Source organism: Nerophis ophidion, linkage group LG09 (genome assembly GCF_033978795.1).
Source record: "Nerophis ophidion isolate RoL-2023_Sa linkage group LG09, RoL_Noph_v1.0, whole genome shotgun sequence".
Lineage (NCBI taxonomy): Eukaryota > Metazoa > Chordata > Actinopteri > Syngnathiformes > Syngnathidae > Nerophis > Nerophis ophidion.
Genome location: NC_084619.1, coordinates 7859315 through 7887090, shown reverse-complemented (window position 1 = coordinate 7887090; position 27776 = coordinate 7859315). Strand labels below are relative to the sequence as shown.

Below are 27776 nucleotides of genomic sequence, written 5' to 3'. Positions count from 1 at the left end.
TTTAACTTCTTTTTACACTTGTATAACAGTTCAGACATGAAAAAAATTATAATTATGAAGTATTTTATAATTTTTTCATGTTATTATTCGCAATGTTTAACTTCTTTTCACACTTGTATGGTGGTTAAAAATGTTACTGAAACATTGCCCGTGCATTTTTGACACTGTAACAGATGGTTCAGTTGATACTATTTCCTATGGGAAGTTGAGCAGTATTCAAGAGGGCTTTCGAGCAGGTTCCACTTCCAAAACGACGCGTTGAGAATCGATATGCCAAGAGACTTCCCTTCCACCAGTCGGGGCCGAGCGAGTGCAAGTGGACACAATGAGCGTGTCTGCAGGAAAACAAGTTAATTGGCCTGAATGCGCCGGCGAATGCTTATTAGCGAGCAGGCGGCTGTGCGAGCAGAGGGCACGGGGCCAGGCAGCAGTGTGCCAGCCCGGCCTGGCAGAGTGCTCACGGGAGAAGAGGAGCCAGGGAGTCTCCGGGAAGAAACCTGATCCCCTCTCATAATGATGACATCCTCTCTGCATGGCACGGTGACATCACAGCATCTCTAAGGCCAGCGTGCATGACTGTGAAGAATGACTTCATGCTAAATGATGGAAAATCCACCACTGGATTCGATGGCGCGCCTTGACATGACCCACTTTTAACGAGTTCGGACATCACCTTCTCTTTCGACCCCGATCCTGATACGCCACGCCCTGGCGCTGTCTCGGCTCCGCCCCACTTTAATCCCCCGCACCTAACACCCAGCGGGCCAATTATCGGTGTATTAATAGACAGCTAAAAAAGGCCAAACTTCATAGCCTAAACCAGGGGTCCCCAACCTTTTTGAAACCAAGAGCTAATTCTTGGGTACTGATTAATGCGAAGGGCTACCAGTTTGATACACACTTAAATAAATTGCCAGAAATAGCCAATTTGCTCAATTTACCTTTAATAAATATATGTATATATATATATATATATATATATATATATATATATATATATATATATAAAGAATATATATATATATATATATATATATATATATATATATATATATATATATATATAAAGATTCGAATTAGCTAGTTTTTCTCTTCTTTTTTTCGGTTTAATTTTGAATTTTAAAGAGTCGAAATTGAAGATAAACTATGTTTCAAAATTTTATTTTCATTTTTTTCCTGTTTTCTCCTCTTTTAAACCGTTCAATTTACCTTCTGTAAAAGGAAAAAAAATGTACGACGGAATGACAGACAGAAATACCCATTTTTTAATTTATATATATACATATATGACAGACAGAAATACCCATTTTTTATTTATATATATATATATATATATATATAAATAAAAAAAATGGGTATTTCTGTCTGTCATTCCGTCGTACATTTTTTTTCCTTTTACAGAAGGTTTTTTGTAGAAAATAAATGATGAAAAACACTTAATTGAACGGTTTAAAAGAGGAGAAAACAGGAAAAAAATGAAAATAAAATTTTGAAACATAGTTTATCTTCAATTTCAACTCTTTAAAATTCAAAATTCAACCGAAAAAAAAGAAGAGAAAAACTAGCTAATTCGAATCTTTTTGAAAAAATTAAAAAAAGAATTTATGGAACATCATTAGTAATTTTTCCTGATTAAGATTAATTTTAGAACTTTGATGGCATGTTTTAAATAGGTTAAAATCCAATCTGCATTTTGTTAGAATATATAACAAATGGAACCAAGCTATATTTCTAACAAAGACAAATCATTATTTCTTCTAGATTTTCTAGAACAGAAATATTAAAAGAAATTCTAATGACTTTAAATTAAGATTTAAATTTGATTCTAAAGATTTTGTAGATTTGCCAGAATATTTTTTTTTAAATTTAATCATAAGTTTGAAGAAATATTTCACAAATATTCTTCGTCGAAAAAACAGAAGCTAAAATGAAGAATTAAATTAAAATGTATTTATCATTCTTTACAATAAAAAAAAAAAATACTTGAACATTGATTTAAATTGTCAGGAAAGAAGAGGAAGAAATTTAAAAGGTAAAAAGGTATATGTGTTTAAAAATCCTAAAATCATTTTTAAGGTTGTATTTTTTCTCTAAAATTCTCTTTCTGAAAGTTATAAGAAGCAAAGTAAAAAAATAAATGATTTTATCTAAACAAGTGAAGACCAAGTCTTTAAAATATTTTCTTGGATTTTCAAATTCTATTTGAGTTTTGTCTCTTTGAATTAAAAGTGTCGAGCAAAGCGAGACCAGCTTGCTAGTAAATAATTAAAATAAAAAAAGTTGAGGCAGCTCACTAGTAAGTGCTGCTATTTGAGCTATTTTTAGAACTGGCCAACGGGCGACTCATCTGGTCCTTACGGGCTACCTGGTGCCCGCGGGCACCGCGTTGGTGACCCCTGGCCTAAACACAGAGCATGTGTTGTGTTTGAAGCGTTAATGATTCTTCTGGTCTTTACTGCCGTGTAAAGCCTAAGGTGCAGCTCCATTAAGGTGTCTGGTGCGCCTCGGAACCTTCCAACCTGCAAAAGTCCAAACTATTAAGCGGAGCTCATTATCGCTTTGGTTTTGTGGCCCCGACCGAGGCAAGCAAGAAAAGTGACGCTCGGTTGAAGGCGTCCGATTGGATTTTAAAGGGGAACTGCACTTTTTTGGAATTGTGCCTATCATTCACAAACCCAATGTAAGACAAGCATTTTTCTTTTTTTATGTATTTTAACAAGAGACATGCACCTGGGGATAGGCTGATTGGCAACACTAAATGGTCCCTAGTGTGTGAATGTGAGTGTGAATGTTGTCTGTCTATCTGTGTTGGCCCTGCGATGAGGTGGCGTCTTGTCCAGGGTGTACTCCGCCTTCCGCCCGAATGCAGCTGAGATAGGCTCCAGCGGTAAAAAATGGATGGATGGAACTCGTAAATAAACGTTAGCAAAAGTCAACCAACAATAGAGCCCATAGGAGTCGCTTTATTCCGCCTATAAGACACACTAAAAACCTCCATCAATGTTTATTTTTATATAAAAACATAATAAAACATCACTCACTGTACAATGTCTGCTCTCGCTGGGATGCCAACTGATGGGATGTTTGTATCTTCCCGTATTTTACAGACTATAAGGCGCACTTAAAATCCTTTTTTTCCCTCAAAACTCGACAGTGCGCTTTATAACCGATTGGTCGGGTGGGATTTTAAAGGGGAACTGCTCTTTTTTGGAATTGTTCCAATCATTTACAATCCCCATGTAAGACAAGCATTTTTCTTTTTTTATTGTATTTTAACTTATGAATAAACATTACCAAAAGTCATCCAACAATAGAGCACATGGGAGTCGCTTTATTCCGCCTATAAGACGCACTAAAAAACTCCATCAATGTTTATTTTTATATAAAAACATAATAAAACATCACTCACTGTACAATGTCTGCTCTCGCAGGGATGCCAACTGATGGGATGTTTATATCTTCCCGTATTTTACAGACTATAAGGCGCACTTAAAATCCTTTTTTTCCCTCAAAACTCGATAGTGCGCTTTATAACCGATTGGTCGGGTGGGATTTTAAAAGGGGACTGCTCTTTTTTGGAATTGTTCCTATCATTTACAATCCCCATGTAAGACAATCATTTTTCTTTTTTTAATGTATTTTAACTTATGAATAAACGTTAGCAAAAGTCATCCAACAATAGAGCACATGGGAGTTGCTTTATTCCGCCTATAAGGCGTACTAAATACCTCCATCAATGTTTATTTTTATATAAAAACATAATAAAACATCACTCACTGTACAATGTCTGCTCTCGCAGGGATGCCAACTGATGGGATGTTTATATCTTCCCGTATTTTACAGACTATAAGGCACACTTAAAATCCTTTTTTTCCCTCAAAACTCGACAGTGCGCTTTATAACTGATTGGTCGGGTGGGATTTTAAAGGGGAACTGCTCTTTTTTGGAATTGTTCCTATCATTTACAATCCCCATGTAAGACAAGCATTTTTTTTTTTTAATGTATTTTAACTTATGAATAAATGTTAGCAAAAGTCATCCAACAATAGAGCACATGGGAGTCGCTTTGTACCGTCTATAAGACGCACTAAAAACCTCCGTCAAGGTTTTTTTTGTGTATACAAACAAAATAAAACATCACTTACTGTACAATGTCTTCTCTCACTGGAATGCCAACTGATGGGATGTTCACATCTGCCCTTTTACACGAATAATTACCGTATTTTACAGACTATAAGGCGCACTTAAAATCATTTTTTCCCCCTAAAAACTTGACAGTGCGCCTTATATCCCGGTGGGCCTAATGTAAGGAATAACTTTTGTTGAGCTTACCCACCTCGAAGCTGTTTTATGTGATGCGTGGTGTAATGATAAGTGTGACCAGTAGATGGCAGTCAAACAAAAGAGATAAGTGTAGGCTGCACTATGATGGCGATATGACTCAAGTGAACAACTCCAACATTTTATATGTTCCATTGTAAATATAGAACATTACACACGGAAAACAAGTGTACATACAATTATGCAATGCTAAAACAAAAACAAATCCATCCACCTATTTTCTACTGTTTGTCCTTTACAGGGATGCGGTTTAAGCTGGAGCCTATCTCAGCTGCATTCGGGCGGTATGTGGGGTGCACTCCGGACAAGTCGCCACCTCATCCCAGGGCCAACACAAACTAAATTAATACTAAATATGAAAATATATATGTTTTTTTAAATAAACTGTCAAACATTAAAAAACATTTAAGTGAAAGTGAATATACTGCTTCACCCCTTTAGTCATCATTTTTGCGCTTAAACTTCTCTATGACTGAAACTGCAGACTTCCTTTGTTTATTTGATATTGTCATTAATGCTGCAAGTGGTGGAAAAATGTATTACAACTGAGCATCATTGCAGTCCATACAGATTACAGCTGAGAAAGAGTGAAGGGAAGTATATTTATATAGCGCTTTTTCTCAAGTGACTCAAAGCGCTTTACATAGTGACACCCAATATCTAAGTTCCATTTAAACCAGTGTGGGTGGCACTGGGAGCAGGTGGGTAAAGTGTCTTGCCCAAGGACACAACGGCAGTGACTAGGATGGCACAAGCGGGAATCGAACCTGCAACCCTCAAGTTGCTGGTACAGCCACTCTACCAACCGAGCTATGCCGCAATATTTGGCAGTCCTCTAGGAGGCGCTCACGGCCCAACAATGGATTAACCCTATGGTTAAGAAACCCTGGTCTACATAACATTTATTGGTGTTTATTTTCTGTCAAAACGTTGCATAAATTATGTTTAACAGCCCATTTCCATTTCCTATTCGCGCGCCTCCACTTCGACTGAGTCTTCTTCCCATCGGCCATGTTGTAGTTTTTAGCGCTTCCATATGGAGTCTACTGACAGATACAAGTTCAAACTATACGCTACTTTCTATTAGAAATGGCAAGAGCGAAGGATGCATGTGCATGTACGAGCCAGTCTGCCCCACAACGAGAGGATAGAGAGAAAGAATGCAAGACTCGCGCAAAGCTCTTTAGTTAAAACATTACCATATTTGGAGATATCAGCTGACGTCACCAATGGGAGAAAGGTTAAAAATGCGATATATACACAAACTGTGGAGATGATATCAGTAGAAAAAAAATTGCATTTAATATAAATAATAATGAGTCATATATTGGAATATAGGATCCATTATTTTAATTTGTTTTAACTATCAAATGCACCTAAAATATGACTTATTTCATCTTGGTGGAAAATATTGGAGACAGTGTGTCGTCAAGCTTATGAGATGCGATACAAGTGTACGCCACTGTGACACTATTGTTCATTTTTCAAATGTTTTTATTTATTTATTTTTTTATAAATGGCTGTGAAGATAATGTCAATGGGGGATTTCTAATCACTGCTATGTTGGAAATCTTACTATTGTTGATACCGTTGTTGATATCATTCCTTTTTTGACTACTTTTGGATTGTTTTGTGTAATGTTTGTGTGTCTTCTCAATTTCTCTGTCGCTTGCTGGGCCGGGCTTGCTTTTGGAATTGAAATTGTATTATTATGGTAATTTTGTGTATTGTTTTGTTGGACTGATTAACATATATACTTTTTTTTTTTAAATGCGACAAATTGCAAACAGCTCGTTTGGAGGAAGTATGAAGGAAGGGAAGATTGTAGAGATGTCCGATAATGGCTTTTTTGCCGTAATCCAATATTCCGATATTGTCCAACTCTTAATTACCGATTACGATATCAACCGATACCGATATTTACAGTTGTGGAATCAACACAATATTATGTCTAATTTTGTTGTGATGCATTAAACAATGTAACAAGGTTTTCCAAAATAAATCAACTCAAGTCAAGTATATTGTAGCGTCCCGGAGAATTAGTGCTGCAAGGGATTCTGGGTATTTGTTCTGTTGGGTATATGTTGTGTTACGGTGCGGATGTTCTCCCGAAATGTGTTTGTCATTCTTGTTTGGTGTGGGTTCACAGTGTGGCGCATATATGTAACAGTGTTAAAGTTGTTTATACGGCCACCCTCAGTGTGACCTGTATGGCTGTTGACCAAGTATGCTTTGTATTCACTTGTGTGTGTGAAAAGCCGTAGATATTATGTCATTGGACCGGCACGCAAAGGCAGTGCCTTTAAGGTTTATTGGCGCTCTGTACTTTCCCCTACGTCCGTGTACCACTCCATACAGAGGCGTTTTAAAAAGTCATACATTTTATTTTTTTAAACCGATACCGATAATTTCCGATATTACATTTTAAAGCATGAGGAGGTTGAAGTGGGGGTAATAGGTGGTAGCGGGGGTGTATAATGTAGCGTCCCGGAGAGTTAGTGCTGCAAGGGGATCTGTTTGTTCTGTTGTGTTACAATGCAGATGTTCTCCCGAAATGTGTTTGTCAACCTTGTTTGGTGTGGGTTCACAGTGTGGCGCATATATGTAACAGTGTTAAAGTTGTTTATACGGCCACCTCAGTGTGACCTGTATGGCTGTTGACCAAGTATGCCTTGCTCTCACTTGTGTGTGTGTAAAGCCGTAGATATTATTTGATTGGGCAGTGCCTTTAAGGTTTATTGGCGCTCTGTACTTCTACCCTACGTCCGTGTGCCACTCCATACAGCGGCGTTTTAAAAAGTCATACATTTTACATTTTGAAACCGATACCGATAATTTACGATATTACATTTTAAAGCATTTATCGGCCGAAATCTCTAGAAGATTGTTTTATGAATATCTCCACCTTGCCTCCATGGGTTGATTTTACGTTTTCAGGACTTATGGGGATCCCAAATACACAAAAACAGGTTTCAAAAGGTTATACAAAGAATGTGGTTTTGCATAAAAGGTCCCATTTAAGTTACTAAGAAACAGAGTTTCTTTGCCACAATGGAGGGGATTATTATTCATTCAGGGGAGCGGCTCCACATTGTGGATAGAAATACATAATTAGTTGCTAGTTACTCAAATTAAATACAGTATTGGCCAGTTTGTGAATAGCATCAAAAATACACATACTTTTTAAACAAAGATCGGCCGATACTGATCGATCGGCATATCCCTACTACTGAATAAAACAATTATAAAAACGTTTTTTTTCACCCCTAGAGCACCAAATTAAAAAAAAATATGTGTTTTTTCAGCATGTTATGTGCTACTATAGCTGTAAGGCTGTATGTGTGTGGTTTGCATCTCGGGGGTGATGTGTGTGTGTGTGTGGGGGGGGGGGGGGGTATGTGGCTGTATGTGTGTGGTTTGCATCTCAGGGGTGATGTGTGTGTGTGTGTGAGTGGGGGGGTTGTTCACATGGCGTCACACAGGCAACATTATAGAAGTGAGGCCGGCGTGAGTGAGCAAGAGCAGGAGTAACGGACGGCGCTTCATTAGGGGATCAAAGCCAAGGCGAGCGAGGCGACATCAAGCTAATGATCGCCATGCTTGGCTCTCGTTGCGCGCTAAAAGGCCTCTCAGGCTTTGTGTGCAGTAATGATGGGGAGGCGGGGGCTTTAGTCACATCCCCCTCTGTAAAAAATGCTTTGTTGAAGCTTTGTTGTCACTAGTAAAAAAAAAAATAAAAAAAAAGTGTGCCTGCTATGAGCACACATGGGAGGCTGATGAGTCTACACACACACACACACACACACACACACACACACACACACGTCTGAGTCTCCGCCACGTCTGGCTGCTGCGAGCGAAGCCGTCGACTGGAGTCAGAGCGCGGGGCCTGCGGCTGATGTGTGTTTGGCCGCAGCTCCCAAACCTCATCACGGATGTGTCGCCCACGTTTATATCCAACATCTCAGTTACTGAGCAGACCGGCGGAGGCCACGGTCACTGAGAGTGCACAATCAAAGCCGGCCCGGCACGGTCCGAGTCAGAGCGGTCGGGCGAGGGGTGAACATTCTCCCGTAATCAGTGTCAGGGTGAATGTGGGCAGGGTGGCCCGTGAGTGAGGTGTGGGCTTTTGGGGTCGCGCCGCTGCCACTTACCCGCAGAAAATGGGTCAAGGGTTGTTTGTGTGCACGTTCAGAAGCTGTCAGAACTGTTTAGGCCGCTCACTCCTCTGCGGTCCATCAAACATTCTCAGCATCTGCCGGCCTCCTCTCTGGTGTCATTGCACAACTCGTCTCTCAAAATAACTTTTTTGTTCTATTTAGGACTTTTTTTTTCGTCTCTCAAATCGCTTCTCTTTGATAAGAAAATAAAACAAAACTACTACAGTAATCTCTCGTTTAACGGTGTTAATTGGTTCCGGACATGCCCGCTATAAATCGTTAGAGGCCTACTGAAACCCATACTACCGACCCCGCAGTCTGATAGTTTATATATCAATGATGAAATCTTAACATTGCAACACATGCCAATACGGCCTTTTTAGTTTACTAAATTGCAATTTTAAAATTTCGCGCGGCAGTATCATGCTAAAACGTCGCGGTATGATGACCCGTGCGCGTGACGTCACGCATTGTAGAAGACATTTAGTTCCAGCACCGTTCACAGCTATAAGTCGTCTGTTTTCATTGCATGATTTCACAGTATTGTGGACATCTGTATTGCTGAATGTTTTGCAATTTGTTCAGTGAATAATGGAGACGTCAAAGAAGAAAGCTGTAGGTGGGAAGCGGTGTATTGCGGCTGCTTTCAGCAACACAAACACAGCCGGTGTTTCATTGTTTACATTCCCAAACGATGACGGTGAAGCTTTGCTATAGAACAGAGTGGTCAAGCGAACATGGTTGGATTGGACCACACACACAAAGTACAGTGTATTATGCTGCGATCATTTCGAAAGATCGTGTTTTGAAGAGGGCCCCTTGTGAAGGGCAGAGATGGTCATCGCCACCACCCGTCGACTAATGCTGAAGAAAGGTGCGGGGCCGACCTTCAGGTTGTACAGGTACGACCATAAAATCACACGAAAACACGAGTAACACAATAAGCACATAAGGGATTTTCCAGAATTATCCTAGTAAATTTGTCTAATAACATCTGAATCGGTCCCACTGTACAGTCTTTTTTTTATTTTTCTAGTCCTTCACTCTTTCCTCATCCACCAATCTTTCATCCTTGCTTGAAATAATGGGGAAATCGTCGCTTTCTTGGTCGAATCGCCCTCGCTACTGGTGGCCATGATTGTAAACAATGTGAGGATATCCACAACCTGTGACGTCACGCGCACATCGTCTGCTACTTCCGGTACAGGCAAGGCTTTTTTATTAGCGACCAAAAGTTGTGAACTTTATCGTCGATGTTCTCTAATAAATCCTTTTAGCAAAAATATGGCAATATCACAAAATGATCAAGTATGACACATAGAATGGACCTGCTATCCCCGTTTAAATAATAAAATCTCATTTCAGTAGGCCTTTAAGTTAAAGTTAAAATACCACTGTGGGGAAATTACTCTCTGCATTTGACCCATCCCCATGTTCACCCCCTGGGAGGTGAGGGGAGCAGTGAGCAGCGGAATGCTCTCCCTGACCACCTGAGGGCACCTCAGACTGTGGATGCTTTTAAAAAAGGCTTAAAAACCCATCTTTTAAAAAAAGCCTTTTTATAGACATGCATGCTGGTTCTACCTATTGGGCTGTTTGTAGTTTCATATGTTATTTAGTTTTATTATCTTTTTATTATTATTATTACAATTGTTTTACACTGTGGCACTTTGAGGTTGTTTGCGCAACGTAAAGTGCTTTTTTTTTTGGACAAATAAAATATATAATTATTATTATAACACCATTTCCCAACTCATATAGAAACGGGGTTTGTAATTCCATGATTTTTTATGTTTTTTTTATGTGACTGTCCATATTTGGATTAGCACGAGTCAAACAGGTTCTTCGGTGATGCTGGTTAACGTTTATCCCGTTTAGATAATAAAGAATAACCATTTTTGTTCCGTTTTCAAAGAGACAATGGCAAACTCACAGCAGGCGGAGGGAGTGCAGTCCACTGAAGGCCATCTTGGGAATGCAGCGCAAAGAGTTGTAGCTCAGGATTCTGCAAGGGAAGAATCAATCATGCGTGGAACGTCAGCATGCATCTTCCTTCCCTGCAGTCAAAGTCTGTGTGCACTCACAAGGTGGTGAGCTGGCTCATGTTGGCAAACGAAGAGTTGGTCAAAGAGTTGATCTTGTTGTTGCTTAGATCCCTGGAAGAAAAGCAAGTGTGACTTTAAGGTTTTACTACTTACGTATAAAATACTACACGGTCTTTGTATTGTACAATATGTCCTGGCAAGAAATTTGCGTTCAAAGAACTCCGGTTTATTAGTGATTCCCAGAGCCCAAAAAAAGTCTGCGGGCTATAGAGCGTTGTCTATTCAAGCTCCAGTACACTGGAATGCCCTCCCGGTAACAGTTAGAGATGCTACCTCAGTAGAAGCATTTAAGTCTCATCTTAAAACTCATTTGTAAACTCTAGCCCAGTGTTTTTCAACCTTTTTTGAGCCAAGGCACACTTTTTTCATAAAAAAAAAAATACAGAGGCACACCACCAGCAGAAAAGGTTAAAAAATGAAACTCCACCAGGTTGTCGTGCCTTATTTTGAGTTTATTGTTGTTTCCTGTGTGTCATGCTTTAGTTCCTGTCTTGCGCTGTTATTTTGGTGATATTTCCTGTTTTGTTGGTGTTTTCCTGTAGCAGCTTCACGCCATCCTTTTGAGTGCTATTGCCCGCACCTGCTTTGTTTTCGCAACCAAAACTATTTAAGTTGTGCGTAGGCCATCCTTCTTGGTTGGGACATTGTTGATTGTCATGTCAAGTACAGATGTACTTTGTGGAAGTACATCTGTACTTCGCTGTAAGTTTTTGCTGTCGTCCAGCATTCTGTTTATGTTGACTTTGTAGCGACTTCAGTTTTACTTTTGGTTTGCATAGCCATCCCTATGCTTCAGTGCCTTTTCCTCGCGAAATTCGACTTTTTGTTAATTTTTGGTTTAAGAGCTACATACCTTTTTACCTGCACACTGTCTTCCGCTGTGGTCTTCATATTGGGATCACGACAAACCATCCTTGACGTGTTCCGACAACGCAATGAACTACCTACTGTTACCTATTGATATGGAGAATTACAAGATTACCCTGCCAAGCTCTAAACCAGGGGTGCTCACACTTTTTCTGAAGGCGAGCTACTTTTCAAATGACCAAGTCGAGGAGATCTACCTCATTCCTATTTATAATTTTTATTTATTTATGAAAGAGACATTTTTGTTAACAAGTTAATGGTGTTTAATGATAATACAAGCATGTTTAACACACATAGATTCCTTTCTTTCATGAAGACAAGAATATAAGTTGGTGTATTACCTGATTCTGATGACTTGCATTGATTGGAATTAGACAGTGGTGCTGATAACGTCCGCATTTTCAAATGGAGGAAAAAAAAAAGTCCTCCTTTCTGTCCAATACCACATGAAAGTGGTTGGATTTGGCATCTCATTTGTCCAACTTGCATACTCCTTTTTAAACACTTTGTTATGAGAGTAGCATATGTGTGTGGCCCTTTAATGTCTGGCAGCAGGTGAGTGACGTCAGTGAGTGTGTGGGCGAGCGAGGAGAGGGAGCGGTCGCTGAGGGCGGGGAGGAAATACATTGGCATCAAACTCCGTAGCTTGCTAGCTTGTACACGCTAGCTTTCTGAGACTCTTATTTTGTTAGCACAGGCAGGATGAAACAGGTCTTTTATGGTGAAGACAGGAACTGTGCAGTCGGTCTTTAGAGTTTTGACGGTAGGTACGGAGTCTCTAGAAATAAAATGTGTTTCTCTGCGTCCGCCCTGTTAGTGATTTTTTTCTTAAATATGAGCTCGCAGCAGCCAGCGTCATCTCACAAGATCCTCGGGTGCCGAGAATGTCAAACAACTGACGAAAGTGAAGTCTTGGTATGATTGATGATTGCTCATTTTTATGTCTATTTTTTAATGCCTGGCTTGAGATCGACTGACACACCCTCCGAGATCGACCAGTCGATCGCGATCGACGTAATGCCCACCCCTGCTCTAGACAGCACAGGCACTAGACAATGGCACATTATTATGATTATAGATTTGCAAAAAATATTTTTTGGACCAATTAGGGGAAGTTGCATAGTTTCCCACGGCACACCAGACAATATCTCACGGCACACTAGTGTGCCGCGGCATAGTGGTTGAAAATCACTGCTCTAGCCTTTAAATACCGTATTTCCTTGAATTGCAGCCGGGTATATAGTATGTGCCTGCCTAGATTTACTGCCGGGTCAAACTCGTTTCGCAAATTAATTAGCGCATTACCGCCGGCTCAGGATTAACGCCGGGTCAAACTCGTTTCGCAAAATATTATTTTTTATTAGCGCATGTCTACAATTTCCGCCGGGTCAAACTTGTTTCGCAAAATAATTAGCATATGCCCAGAATTTCCGCCGGGTCAAACTCGTCACGTCACGAGTGACACTTCACCTGTCATCATTTTCAAAATGGAGGAGGCTGATTTCAATAATTTGAAATCGCATAAAGGGAAGAAGATTAAGAGCTATTCAGTAGGATTTAAGGTCCAAACTATTGAATATGCTAAAAAGAACAGTAAGCAGCTATATTTTATTAATATACCGTAGCTGCGTGTGTCAACTATGAGTCATTAAATGACTCCCGCCTCCTGGTGGTAGAGGGCGCTAGTGATCCTTCTTGCGACTACTCGGCTGCGGAAAAAGTGACAACAAGCAGCAAGAGTGAGCAGCGATGGTTTATTTTTTTCCTCTCGCTTGCACTTTTAACATGGAGGATTACATATCTAAAATAAGACAGTTTTCTAAACTGGACTTTCAATTGAAGCAGGAGATGATAAAGGAAGATCTCCATCGAGAAAGAGACTTTTAAAACTGAAGAAAGATAAGGAAGACTTCTATAAACAAGTTATCCATGCTTTTGATCAGAAGGACCTGCACATGAACTTCATTTATAAGTAAAGGTAAGACCATAATAACGTATTTTTATTAAATGTGCTTTTCATGAAGGTATCCTTACATCACACTCAAATTTATAAGCGCAGGCCTAAATTTACCGCATGCCTTTGGTAAGCGCCGGAGTGAGAAGAAGTTTTAAAATAATTAGCGCATGGTTGCCTTTACCGCATGCCTTTGTTAAACGCCGGAGTGAAAAGAGGTTTTTAAATTAATTAGCGCCCCGGCGGAAATTCAAGGAAATACGGTAGACCCCCTTTTTAGACCAGTTGATCTGCCATTTCTCTTCTTTTTCTCCTCTGCTCCCCTCTCCCTTATGGAGAAGGGCGGGGGACACACAGGTCCGGTGGCCATGGATGAAGTACTGGCTGTCCAGAGTCGGGACCCGGGGTGGACCGCTCGCCTGTGCATCGGTTGGGGACATCTCCGCGCTGCTGATCCGTCTCCGCTTGCGATGGTTTCCTGCTGGCTCCACTATGGACGGGTTTCTCGCTACTATATTGGATCCACTATGGACTGGACTCTTGCTGTTATGTTGGATCCACTGTGGTAGTGTTTTTCAACATTTTTTGAGCCAAAACACATTTTTTGCGTTGAAAAATGCGGAGGAACACCACCAGCAGAAAACATTAAAAAACGAAACTCAGTTGACAGTAAAAAGTCGTGGCAAGCATGCATGACTATAGCCCTTGTCTCAAAGTAGGTGTACTGTCACCACCTGTCACATCCCACCCTGACTTATTTTCACTTTTTTGCTGTTTTCCTGTGTGTAGTCTTTTACTTCTTGTCTTGCGCTCCTATTTTGGTGGCTTTTTCTCTTTTGTTGGTATTTTCCTGTAGCAGTTTCATGTCTTCCCTTGGGCGATATTTCCCTGCATCTACTTTGTTTTAGCAATCAAGAATATTTCACTTGTTTTTATCCGTCTTTATGGGGACATTGTTGATTGTCATGTCATGTTCGGGTGTACATTGTGGACGCCGTCTTTGCTCCGCAGTAACTCTTTGCTGTCGTCCAGCATTCTGTTTTTGTTTACTTTGTAGCCAGTTCAGTTTTACTTTGGTTCTGCATAGCCTTCCCTAAGCTTCAATGCCTTTTTTAGGGGCGCTCACCTTTTATTTATTTTTGGTTGAAGCATTAGACACCTTTTTTACCTTCACCCTGCCTACCGCTGTTTCCCACATCTACAAAGCAATTAGCTACCGGCTGCCACCTACTGATATGGAAGAGTATTACACGGTTACTCTGCCGAGCTCTAGACAGCACCGACACTCAACAACAACACATGATTTGCAGACTATAATTACTTGTTTGCAAAACATATTTTAACCCAAATAGATGAAATTAGATCATCTCCCACAGCACACCAGACTGTATCTCAAGGCACACAGTGGTTGAAAAACACTGCACTATGGACTGGACTTTCACAATATCATGTTAGACCCGCTCGACATATGTGGGGTTTGCCCACATATGCGGTCCTCTCCAAGGTTTCTCATAGTCACTGTCACCGACGTCCCACTGGGGGGAGTTTTTCCTTGCCCTTATGTGGGCTCTGTACCGCGGATGTCAATGTGGCTTGTGCAGCCCTTTGAGACACTTGTGATTTAGGGCTATATAAATAAACATTGATTGATTGGTATTAGCTGGCTGCTTGTGCGTCTTTTATGAGGCCGGAACAAAGACGAGGACTTACACCAGCTGAAGAAACTTGAAGGAGGACAGTTCCTTTGGTACCACGCTGAACTGGTTCCCATCCAGATACCTGAAAAGGAAAAATAAATTCAGTCCGATGCATAATTCACCCCAAGATGCGCTGAGAGAGAAATAACCCTGTCTGAGGTTTACTATCGGGGTTATTTATTAGCGCTAAAAACTGTATTTCCTTCAAAAATGTTGCTATTGTTGGAAGGCAAAGTGGGTGCAGCTGCTCCAGAGTGGAAGTCTCGCCGTGAGACGACTTTGCTTAGTTTGATTAAAGGGGGGAACATTATCACAATTTCAGAAGGGTTAAAACCAATAAAAATTATTTCCCAGGTGGCTTATTTTAATTTTTTTTCAAAATGTTACCCATCCCGGAATATCCCGAAAAAAGGCTTTGAAGTGCCTGATTTTCGCTATCTGTGAAGCCACCGTCCATTTTCCTGTGATGTCATCCAGTGATGCCAATACAAACAAATGGCGGATAGCACAGCAAGATATAGCGACATTAGCTGCATCTGCCTCACAATACAAAGGTCCTGCAGACCTGGGTTTAATCCCAGGCTCGGGATCTTTCTGTGTGGAGTTTGCATGTCCTCCCCGTGAATGCGTGGGGTCCCTCCGGGTACTCCGGCTTTCTCCCACTTCCAAAGACATGCACCTAGGAATAGGTTGATTGGCAACAATAAATTGGCCCTAGTGTGTGAATGTGAGTGTGAATGTTGTCTGTCTATCTGTGTTGGCCCTGCGATGAGGTGGCGACTTGTCCAGGGTGTACCCCGCTTCCGCCCAATTGTAGCTGAGATAGGCGCCAGCGCCCCCCGCGTCCCCAAAAGTGAATAAGCGGTAGGAAATGGATGGATGGATGGCTCGGATTCAGACTCGGATTTCAGCGGTTTAAGCGATTCAACAGATTACGCATGTATTGAAACGGATGGTTGGAGTATGGAGGCAGATAGCGAAAACGAAATTGAAAAATAAACTGAAGCTATTGAGCGAATAGCTATTGACGCTATTCGGCCAAGTCTGCCTTAGCACCGCCGGTAAAATGTGCAGACACTCCGGCACATTCAATGGGGGTCTGGCGGCAGATTTCTTTGACTTTATCGTTGGAAATGCATCTGCTTTGAGTGTCACAGGATATCCACACAATCTTGCCATCTCTGTAGTAGTATAGCTTTCGTTTTGATTGATTGATTGATACTTTTATTAGTAGATTAAAAAGTTCAGTACATATTCCGTACAATTGACCACTAAATGGTAACACCCGAATAAGTTTTTCAACTTGTTTAAGTCGGAGTCCACGTTAATCAATTAATGGTAAGGTGTGCGGAACAAACGACTGACCATTTCGTCGGCTTTCCCCACACTCTCGTATTTTGAACAAATTTCGTCCAATTTCTTGCCACTTTCGCATCTTTGGGCCAGTGGTGCAACTTGAATCCCTTCCTGTCAGTGTTGTTACACCCTCCGACAACACACCGACGAGGCATGATGTCTCCAAAGTACGTAAAACAGTCGCAAAAAACGGAAAATAAAAGAGCTCAGACCCGGTGTTTGTAATGTGTTTTTGAGAAAATGGCGGCTTTATTACCTATGTGACGTCACGTTCTGACGTCATCGCTCCAAGAGCGATAAATAGAAAGGCGTTTAAGTCGCCAAAATTCACACATTTAGAGTTCGGAAATCGGTTAAAAAAAATATGGTCTTTTTTCTGCAACATCAAGGTATATATTGACGCTTACATAGGTCTGGTGATAATGTTCCCCAACTGAAAGCCACTACTACCCACCACGCAGTCTGATAGTTTATATATAAATGATGAAATATTAACATTGCAACACATGCCAATACGGCCTTTTTAGTTTACTAAATTACAATTTTAAATTTCCCGGGAGTTTCGTCCTGGAAACGTCGTGTAATGATGACGAGTATGCAAGACGTCACAAGTTTTTAGGAAGAATGAGCGCTGCACACACACACAGCTAAATGTCGTCTGCTTAAACGGCATAATTACACAGTTTTTTGGAAATCTGTGTTGCTGAATCTTTTGCAATTTGTTCAATTAATATTGGAAAAGTCACAGTAGAAAGATGGAGTTGGGAAGCTTTAGCCTTTAGCCACACAAACACACGGTGATTCCCTGTTTAAAATTCCTGAAGGTGAAACGTTACTATGGATCAAAGCGCGGTCAAGCGAGCATGAATCAAGACGAAATGTCAACCAGCAGGTTTCGGTGAGAAAATTGTGGTTAAAAAGTCGCTTTTTACCGGAGAAAAGCTGAGCTTGTGCCGTCCATAAAGCTGCGGTTGACTCCCCTGAGACACTGCGCGTCGACACACCCGTGGAGACAACCTTCCGACTACCAGGTACTATTTAACTCACTAAAACACTAGCAACACAATAGAAAGATAAGGGATTTCCCAGAATTATCCTTTTAAATGTGTCTAAAAACATCGGAATCCGTCCCAATTGCGCTTTTTTTTTCTATCAATATCCTCAAACACAAATCTTTCATCCTCGCTCAAATTAATGGGGAAATTGTCGTTTTCTCGGTCCGAATATCTGTTTTTGTTGGAGGCTCCCATTATAAACAATGTGAATATGTGAGGAGCCCCCACACTTGCGACGTCATTGTCTGCTACTTCCGGTAGAGGCAGGGCTTTTGTCTTAGCTCCGAAAGTTGCAAACTTTATCGTGGATGTTCTCGACTAATTCCTTTCAGCATAAATTTGGCGAGATCGCGAAATGATCAAGTTTGACACGTAGAATGGACCTACTATCCCCCGTTTAAATAAGAAAATCTCATTTCAGTAGGCCTTTAAAAGATTACAGTTGGTACAAAACACAGCTGCTAGACTTTTGACAAGAACAAGAAAGTTTGTTCATCCATCCATTTTCTACCGCTTGTCCCTTTTGGGGACGTGGGAGGGTGCTGGACCCCATCTCAGCTGCATTCGAGCGGAAGGCGGCGTACACCCTGGACACGTCGCCACCTCATCACAGGGCCAACACAGACATACAGACAACATTCACACTCACATTCACACACTAGGGACCATTTAGTGTTGCCAATCAACCTATCCCCAGGTGCATGTTGGAGTATAGAGACGCCACCTTTTCTGTTTGCAGTGCATAAATGGTAATGGTTTTGTTCCGTTCACTCAGAAGAGCATTCGAGTTTAGAGGTCGTTGACGTCGTACTAAGGAGCCTGACAGATCCCAAGTGCTGTACTTAGTTCCATACCAAAGTTGTTTAATGTGTAAGTTACTTTGTTTAAGCTCTGACCTTAATCCTACAAAATTCCATTCATCCATTTTCTGTAGGTTTTGGCCTCATTTGGGGCACAGGTGAACTGAAGCCTGTACCAGCTGACTTTGGCCCAGAGACTGGACTGGTTGTCAGTCCATCTCAGCACAACAAACTAATGTAACTATTAGGGCTGTGAATCTTTGGGTGTCCCACGACTCGATTCAATATCGATTCTTGGGGTCACGATTCGATATCTGTTTTTGTTGGAGGCTCCCATTATAAACAATGTGAATATGTGAGGAGCCCCCACACTTGCGACGTCATCGTCTGCGACTTCCGGTGGAGCACCGAAAGTTGCGAACTTTATCGTGGATGTTCTCGACTAATTCCTTTCAGCATAAATTTGGCGAGATCGCGAAATGATCAAGTATGACACATAGAATGGACCTGCTATCCCCCGTTTAAATAAGAAAATCTCATTTCAGTAGGCCTTTAAAAACGTGTCCACTTTGGGAAGTCCGCATGAAAAAAAAAAAAAAAGAGAGAGGCTAAACATTAGGGACGTCTTCGTTCTATCATGCGCTTCGGTTCTTGGACGCGGCCCAGCAATGACATCGGTGAATGTTCCCATGCAGCCCACCGCCGTTGACATCATGCCTGCAAGGATGCAGACGCTTTACGGCCGGAGCAAAGTGCTCACAGAGGCCTGCCACCCTGACAAGTGGCTCATTTGGGGGGCCCCGAGAGGACCTGCGGGGGCCTTTCTCTTGCTATTTATTTTTTGTGACTGTACTGAAGAGTTGGAGATGAAGGCTGGGTTTGGGGGGGGGGGTTGGCTGGTTAGTTAGTTAGGGGCTTTGGGCTGCTGGGTAATGATAGGTAATGATGGTGCACAGGACACTTTGGATAATGACGGTGTAGCCGGCGCTCCAGATGACTACATGAAAGCCCAGAACAGAGGGGCCCCACCTGGTCACACCTGCTGGGACAATGACAGGTCTCAGACTTGCAGTGTGTGTGTGTGTGTGTGTGTGTGTGTTTGTGTGTGCAAGTGTGAAGCGCTCAATGCAGTATTGGAAAGTTCCATTCCCTCCCCTTTCCATTGAAAAGCACTCATTAAATGTCCTCTCGCTCCCCTATGCTCCCGTGGACAGGCTTTTGGCCCCGACGCAACTATGCGTGCACACAACACACACACACACACACACACACACACACACACACACACACTGATGCTTGCTTGGCCCCGTTGTGAGAGAGTGACATCAGCGTGAGCCCCGAGGGCTGCAGGGAGAACATAAGAAGAATGTCTGAGAGAACAACCGGAGGGCTTCTTGGCCGCTTTTCCTCCGAATGATGTTTTCTTTTGTCTCTGCAACAAAATCGCCGTCCCTCCGAAGACATTACGTGTGCTAAATGCGCAAGTGTGGAAACACACATCTTAATTGAGCGATTAGTTAATCAGGGGTTGGATTGAGCCTAGCCTTGAATCTACACATATTTTCTGTTCCACTGCACAAACTTACACAGAGACAATGAAACGGTGGTAAAAAAAAGATTTATTATGACTAACAATTTATGTCTCCTTGCTACAAACCACAAAACCAGTAAAGTTGGCACATTGTGCATCTCGTAAATAAAAACAGAATACAATGATTTGCAAATCATTTTCAACCTATATTCAATTGAATAGACTGCAAAGACAATATATTTAACGTTCGAACTGGAATAATTTTTCTTTTTGCCGGATTGTAGTCAGCTGGAGGCGTGTCTTAATGAAATTAAACAATGGATGTCCGCTAACTTTTTGCAACTCAACGCCAAAAAAACGGAAATGCTGATTATCGGTCCTGCTAGACACCGACCTCTATTTAGTAATACAACTTTAACATTTGACAACCAAACAATTAAACAAGGCGACTCGGTAAAGAATCTGGGTATTATCTTCGACCCAACTCTCTCCTTTGAGTCACACATTAAAAGCGTTACTAAAACGGCCTTCTTTCATCTCCGTAATATCGCTAAAATTCGCTCCATTCTGTCCACTAAAGACGCTGAGATCATTATCCATGCGTTTGTTACGTCTCGCCTCGATTACTGTAACGTATTATTTTCGGGTCTCCCCATGTCTAGCATTAAAAGATTACAGTTGGTACAAAATGCGGCTGCTAGACTTTTGACAAGAACAAGAAAGTTTGATCACATTACGCCTGTACTGGCTCACCTGCACTGGCTTCCTGTGCACTTAGGATGTGACTTTAAGGTTTTACTACTTACGTATAAAATACTACACGGTCTAGCTCCATCCTATCTTGCCGATTGTATTGTACCATATGTCCCGGCAAGAAATCTGCGTTCAAAGGACTCCGGCTTATTAGTGATTCCCAAAGCCCAAAAAAAGTCTGCGGGCTATAGAGCGTTTTCCGTTCGGGCTCCAGTACTCTGGAATGCCCTCCCGGTAACAGTTCGAGGTGCCAACTCAGTAGAAGCATTTAAGTCTCACCTTAAAACTCATTTGTATACTCTAGCCTTTAAATAGACTCCCTTTTTAGACCAGTTGATCTGCCGTTTCTTTTCTTTTTCTCCCATGTCCCACTCTCCCTTGTGGAGGGGGTCCGGTCCGATCCGGTGGCCATGTACTGCTTGCCTGTGTATCGGCTGGGGACATCTCTGCGCTGCTGATCCGCCTCCGCTTGGGATGGTTTCCTGCTGGCTCCGCTGTGAACGGGACTCTCGCTGCTGTGTTGGATCCATTGTGGATTGAACTTTCACAGTATCATGTTAGACCCGCTCGACATCCAGTGCTTTCTTCCTCTCCAAGGTTCTCATAGTCATCATTGTCACCGACGTCCCACTGGGTGTGAGTTTTCCTTGCCCTTATGTGGGCCTACCGAGGATGTCGTAGTGGTTCGTGTTGTGGTTTGTGCAGCCTTTTGAGACACTAGTGATTTAGGGCTATATAAGTAAACATTGATTGATTGATTGATTTTTTTGGTGCAAATATTAGCTAATTTGGAATTTGATGCCTGCAACAAGTTTAAAAAAAAAGCTTGGCACAAGTGGCAAAAAAGTCTGAGGAAATGTTGAGGAATGTTCATCAAACGCTTATTTGGAACATCCCATGATTAACTTGTGTGATGACTGTATTATGCTGATAGTATATATTTGTACCACGAATTGATTAACGTGGACCCCGACTTAAACAAGTTGAAAAACGTATTCGGGTGTTACCATTTAGTGGTCAATTGAACGGAATATGTACTGTATTGTGCAATCTACTAATAAAAGTTTCAATCAATCAATTAAAACAGGTGAACAGGCTAACTGGGAACGGGTGTGTGCCGTGATTGGGTATAAAAGCAGATTCCACGAATTGCTCAGGGATTCACAAACAAAGATGTGGCGAGGGTCACCACTTTGTGAACAAATGACTGTTTGTATACTGTATGTACGGTATGTTGAAGTTGATGAAAAATATTGTTGTGCGGGCACTCGAAGGACTTAATAAAAGATATCTGTATTACCACTTTGAACCCTGCGACTTAAAAAACAGCTGATTTATGGATTTGTTTTCGCCAACGGCCATATTGTTTTGTGTTCAACAGTTTTCATTAAACACAAGCAGAGACACTGAAATGGTTTGCTTTTGTTTGTGGACGACTTCGCTCACTTGTGGTGTTGTGGGTTGAAAATGTACTTGCTGTTCTAATGCCTTGAACCGGGAGTAAAACCGTCCATAGCGTTTCTGCTCAAAAGGATTCTTCATTCATCACATGAAGCAGCGTTTGTACGATTTACAATATAACTACAACTATTCATACTTATTGAATCTTCCCATGTGTAATGTCTGTAGGAGTGTTTTCATGCATATTTGTACATGCTATCGTAATTTTATCAAGCTAAAGTTGTTAGCATGAGCTAATACACTAACACGCTTAAAAGTGTCTGTGTTAGTTTTATTAATTTAAATCAGCATTCTTTTTCTATTGTTTCGGTTGAACAAATTCTTCAGTAAATTCACCAAAACGTCACAGTGGAGTCATTGAATCCGCTTAGCTGATTGGAGAGCTAGCATTCGCACCTCGTGGATCCATGATGATGACTTCTGTTTAGTTTGATCAGCCGTTTTACTGCCATGTTACAGGCACTGTAAAATCATCAAAATGTTCAGAGAATCTGGAGAAATCACTGCACTTAAGCGATGATATCACGGACATTTGATCCCTCAGGCGGTACTGCATCAAAAACCGACATCAGTGTGTAAAGGATATTACCACATGGGCTCAGGAACACTTCATAAAACCCCTGTCAGTAACTACAGTTGGTCGCTACATATGTAAATGCAAGTTAAAACTCTACTATGCAAAGAAAAAGCCATTTATCAACATCACAGAAACGCCGCCGGCTTCGCTGTGCCCGAGCTCGTCTAAGATGGACTGATGCAAAGTGGAAAAGTGTTCTGTGGTCTGACAAGTCCACATTTCAAATTATATTTGGAAACTGTGGACGTGGACGTGAACAAAGAGGAAAAAAAAACCATCCGGATTGTTATAGGCGCAAAGTTCAAAAGCCAGCATCTATGAAGGTATGGGGGTGTACTAGTGCCCAAGGCATGGGTAACTTACACATCTGTGAAGGCACCATTTATGCTGAAAGGTCCATACAGGTTTTGGAGCAACATATGTTGTCATCCAAGCAACGTTATCATGGACACTCCTGCTTATTTCAGCAAAACAATGCCAAGCCACGTGTTACAACAGCGTGGCTCCATAGTAAAAGAGTGCAGATACTTTCCTGGCCCGCCTGCAGTCCAGACATGTCTCCCATCGAAAATGTGTGGCGCATTATGAACCGTAAAATATGACAACAACTTAAGCTGTACATCAACCAAGAATGGTAAAGATTTCCATTTTCAAAGCTTCAACAATTAGTATCCTCAGTTCCCAAACGTTTATTTAGTGTTGTTAAAAGAAAATGTGATGTAACACAGTGGTGAACATGCCCTTTCCCAACTACTTTGGCACGTATTGCAGCCATGAAATTATAAGTTAATTATTATTTGCAAAAAAAAAAAGTTTATGAGTTTGAAGATAAAATATCTTGTCTATGTAGTGCATTCAACTGAATATGGGTTGAAAAGGATTTGCAAATCGTTGTATTCCGTTTATATTTACATCTAACACAATTTCCCAACTCAAAAGGAAACGGGGTTTGTATATATATATATATATATATATATATATATATATATATATACATACATAACTTAGATTTATATCGCGCTTTTCTAAACACTCAAAGCGCTCACAGAGAAGTGGGACTCAACATTCATTCACACCTGGTGGTGGTAAGCTACATCAGTAGCCACAGCTGCCCTGAGGTAGTTTGAAACAAATAAACTTTAGTTTTGGAAAGTCGGTTCTATATGTGGATTTATTTGCATTTTTAAGTATTATAGCTCTTCTCACGCCATATGGTGGAGACAACCTGACACAAGAACGCCCATTGGGGGTTTCAACGACGTCTAGTTTGGCATACCAGATTTGATGTCGTACTTTAGATGGCCTACTTAGTTCTACGTAATCCGTAGCACGAGAACGTACATTTGTGGCCGCAGTTGGATGATATTGGTCAGGTGACCTCGTGGTTAGCATGTAGGCCCTCACACTCAGTGGGAAGAACAGTTCAAATCACCTCATCCATCTCTTTGTGGAGTTTGCTTGTTCTCATAGTTAGGCTCATTGGAAACTCTGATAATGATTAATTGGTGTGCATGTGAGTGTGAATGCGTGTTCGTTTGTATGTGTCCTGTGATGTGTGGGATTGGCTCCAGCTCACCTGGGTCACTAATTAGGACAGAAAAATGAATGTATGGATAGCTCTTGTCCAGCATCAGTGACCTCACAAATGTTCTCCAGAAGAGTAGCACTGTTTTGACCAGCTTCACATTTTCTTCTTACTTGTGTTCATATATTGACATCCATCCATCCATTTTCTACCACTTGTCCCGTGATCAAAAGTTTACATACACTTGTAAAGAACACAATGTCATGGCTGTCTTGAGTTTCCAATAACAGATTATCTGACCACTGAACTTTCCTCCAGAAGGTCTTATCTTTGTCCATGTGATCATTTCTACAACTCTTAATTTTTGTCTCATCTGATATCACATGGACAAAGATAAGACCTTCTGGAGGAAAGTTCCGTGGTCAGATGAAACAAAAATGTAGCTGTTAGGCCACAATACCCAGCAATATATTTGGAGGCGAAAAGGTGAGGCTTTTAATCCTAGGAACATCATAACTACCGTCAAGCATGGTGGTGGTAGTATTACGCCCTGTGCCTGTTTTGCTGCCAATGGAACTGGTGCTTTACAGAGAATGGGACAATGAAAAACCTAAAATCCTCAGCCCGGAGGTTGGGTCTTGGGCGCAGTTGGGTGTTCCAACAGGACAATGACCACAAACACACGTCAAAAGTGGTAAAGGAATGGCTAAATCAGGCTAAAATTAAGGTTTTAGAATGGCCTTCCCAAATTCCTGACCTAAATGTGTGGAAAATGCTGAAGAAACAAGTCCATGTCAGAAAACTAACAAATTTAGCTAAACTGCACCATTTTTTTTAAGAGGAGTGGTCAATAATTCTACCAAAAGCTTGCCAGAAGCTTGTGGATGGCTACCAAAAGCGCCTTATTGCAGTGAAACTTGCCAAGGGACATGTAACCAAATATTAACATTGCTGTATGTATACTTTTGACCCAGCAGGTTTGGTCACATTTTCAGTAGACTCATAATACATTTTATATAAGAACCATCCATCCATACTTCATGAATGTTTTTTGTGACCAACAAGTAGGTGCTCCAATCACTCTATCACAAAAAAATTAATGTTGTAGAAGGATTGGAAGCTCAAGACAGCCATGACCTTATGTTCTTTACAATTGTACGTAAACTTTTGATCGGGACGGTATACTGTACACCAGGAGTCTCAAACTCAATTTACCGGGGGCCACTGGATGCAGAAACTGGCAGAGGTTGGGCCGCAAGAAAAGATTTCTTAAAAAAATCTAACATGCCCTTTTTAATGAATTAACTTTCGTTGAATGGCTTTTCCGCCCTAGCAACATACTTGCCAACTCTCGCGATCTTTCCAGGTAACACCCGAATGTCAGTGCCACTCCCGACAATTTACCGGGGCAATCATTCTCTCGGTTTTCACCCGGACAACAATATTAAACAGTGTGCCAGCCCAGACTCATTTTTTATAGGGCTTCCGCAGACACACGTAAGTGACTGCAAGACATACTTGATCAACAGCCATACAGTTCACACTGAGAGTGGCCGTATAAACAACTTTATCACTGTTACAAATATGCGCCACACTGTGAACCCACACTAAACAAGATTGATAAACACATTTCGGGAGAACATCCTCACCGTAATACTACATAAACACAACAGAACAAATACCTAGAATCCAATGCAGCACTAACTCTTCCGGGCTACAATAGGGGGTGGGGTTGGGGGGGGCGAGGGTGTATATTGTGGCCCGGAAGAGTTAGGGCTGCATGGGATTCTGGGTATTTGTTCTGTTGTGTTTATGTTGTGTTACGGTGCGGATGTTTTCCCAAAATGTGTTTGTCATTCTTGTTTGGTGTGGGTTCACAGTGTGGCACATATTTGTAACAGTGGTAAATTGGTTGATACGGCCACCTTCAGTGTGACCTGTGTGGCTGTTGATTAACTATGTCTTGCAGTCGCTTACTGTGTCTAGAGAAGCCAAATACAACATGGGGCTGGGCTAGCACGCTGTTTGTACAGGTTGTAGAGGACGCCAAAGGCCCCTTAAATTTTGTTGTTTGGGTGAAATTCGGGTAGGATGACTACCCCTGGAGGGTCACTGAAAATTGGGTGTCTCCCGGAAAAAACGATGGTATACAAGTATGACGCTAAAAATAACTGTTCATATAAAACTCGCGGGACGCACCAACATTGAATTGTCATATTAAGGTACGGGCCGCAAAATAACGTCTAGCGGGCCGCAATTGGCCCGCGGGCCGCGTGTTTGAGACCCCTGCTGTACACAGTAACTATAATGGCATGCTTTTACTAAAACAAAAGCCTAATCAATAAATGAAAAAAATAAAAATCAATTAAAAGCTTCTTAGGCACCTCAATTAATACCAGAGAACGCAGATGCACTTACAGTTCAGTCACATTTCTGGGGATTCCTTTGGGCAGCGTGTGGAGGTGCTTGTTACTGCAGCGCACAACCGTCTCCATGCAAGTGCACTCGCTGGGGCACTGAGGTCTGGGCACGCAGCTCGACTCCTCATGGCCTGAGGAAAGAGCGGAAACGTGGTCAGACGGAGAAAGGTGGGATGACAAAGGCAGATAACAGCCACAATCTGAGCTGTCAGAGCGCTGTGAGAAAGTGTTGAAAGAGTGGACAGCTAAAGGCGAGACAAAAAAAAAAAAAAAGAACAAATAGCCCAATCTCTCAGAATGACAGCGGCGCTTTGAGACAAAGAAAAAAAAAAAAACAGGAAGTCTACCGGGTGAGAGATAAAGGAGCCTCTGTAATATAATATTGACGCGCTTGGACAAAGAATGGAAGCTGGCCCAAAGGCTTGGAGACAAGTCTAACATTAATTCAGCTGCAAATAAGCTGACTGGTCAATAAGGCAAAGCGTTCAATAAGCTCCACTCAGCCCGACATCGACAAGCAGCTTAGGAAGTGCTGAGCCGCAATCTATTCGGTAAACAAAGACCCGGACAATGGAGCTCGTTATTTCAGATGATCTCAGGCCTTTGACGCAGTTCTTTTGCTCCTAATGTATGTAGTATGCTGGCAGGGACCGGAAAGTTGCAGTAAAACTTTGGAAAGTTTACATGATTTAACCCTCAGAGGGTCTCAGGTAAGTTAGTACACCGCGCACTTTTCAGCAAGCATTTGTATGCTCTAAAAATGTTGGTCATGAAACTGGGATATACTTTACAGTAGTGCTTTTCTACCCAACAACTCCCAAACTGGTCATCATTACACACAGGGACATCATCCAAGAATGTATGTGTGGAGCGGGGGCGTGGCCTGCAGACCTGCAGCGAAGCGGGTGTGCCAGGACTGGCTTTGAGATCAGCGACAGGTCGGGTACACCGTGGACAAGTCACCAGGCAGGCAATCTACTATTACAAGTTTTCATCAATCAATCAAAAACTGAAGGCATCAAAACTAAGAAAGAACACATGTATATATATATATATATATATATATATCCATCCATCCAGCCATCCATTTTCTACCGCTTATTCCCTTTTGGGGTCACGGGGGGCGCTGGCGCCTATCTCAGCTACAATCGGGCAGAAGGCGGGGTACACCCTG

At 41.6% G+C, this 27776-nt stretch overlaps 1 protein-coding gene across 10 annotated transcripts in view; it reads right to left on the bottom strand.

Moving 5' to 3' along the window:
* Positions 1-27776, bottom strand: part of slit1a (slit homolog 1a (Drosophila)) — a 416057-nt gene that overhangs the window by 40052 nt on the left and 348229 nt on the right. For all 10 annotated transcript variants that reach the window (XM_061910189.1, XM_061910190.1, XM_061910191.1 and 7 more), the window contains 4 exons: positions 26601-26733; positions 15138-15206; positions 10586-10657; positions 10435-10506 (listed from right to left, as the gene is read on the bottom strand). In XM_061910189.1, the coding sequence (XP_061766173.1) occupies positions 10435-10506; positions 10586-10657; positions 15138-15206; positions 26601-26733 (346 nt within the window). The remainder of the gene's footprint in view (positions 1-10434; positions 10507-10585; positions 10658-15137; positions 15207-26600; positions 26734-27776) is intronic.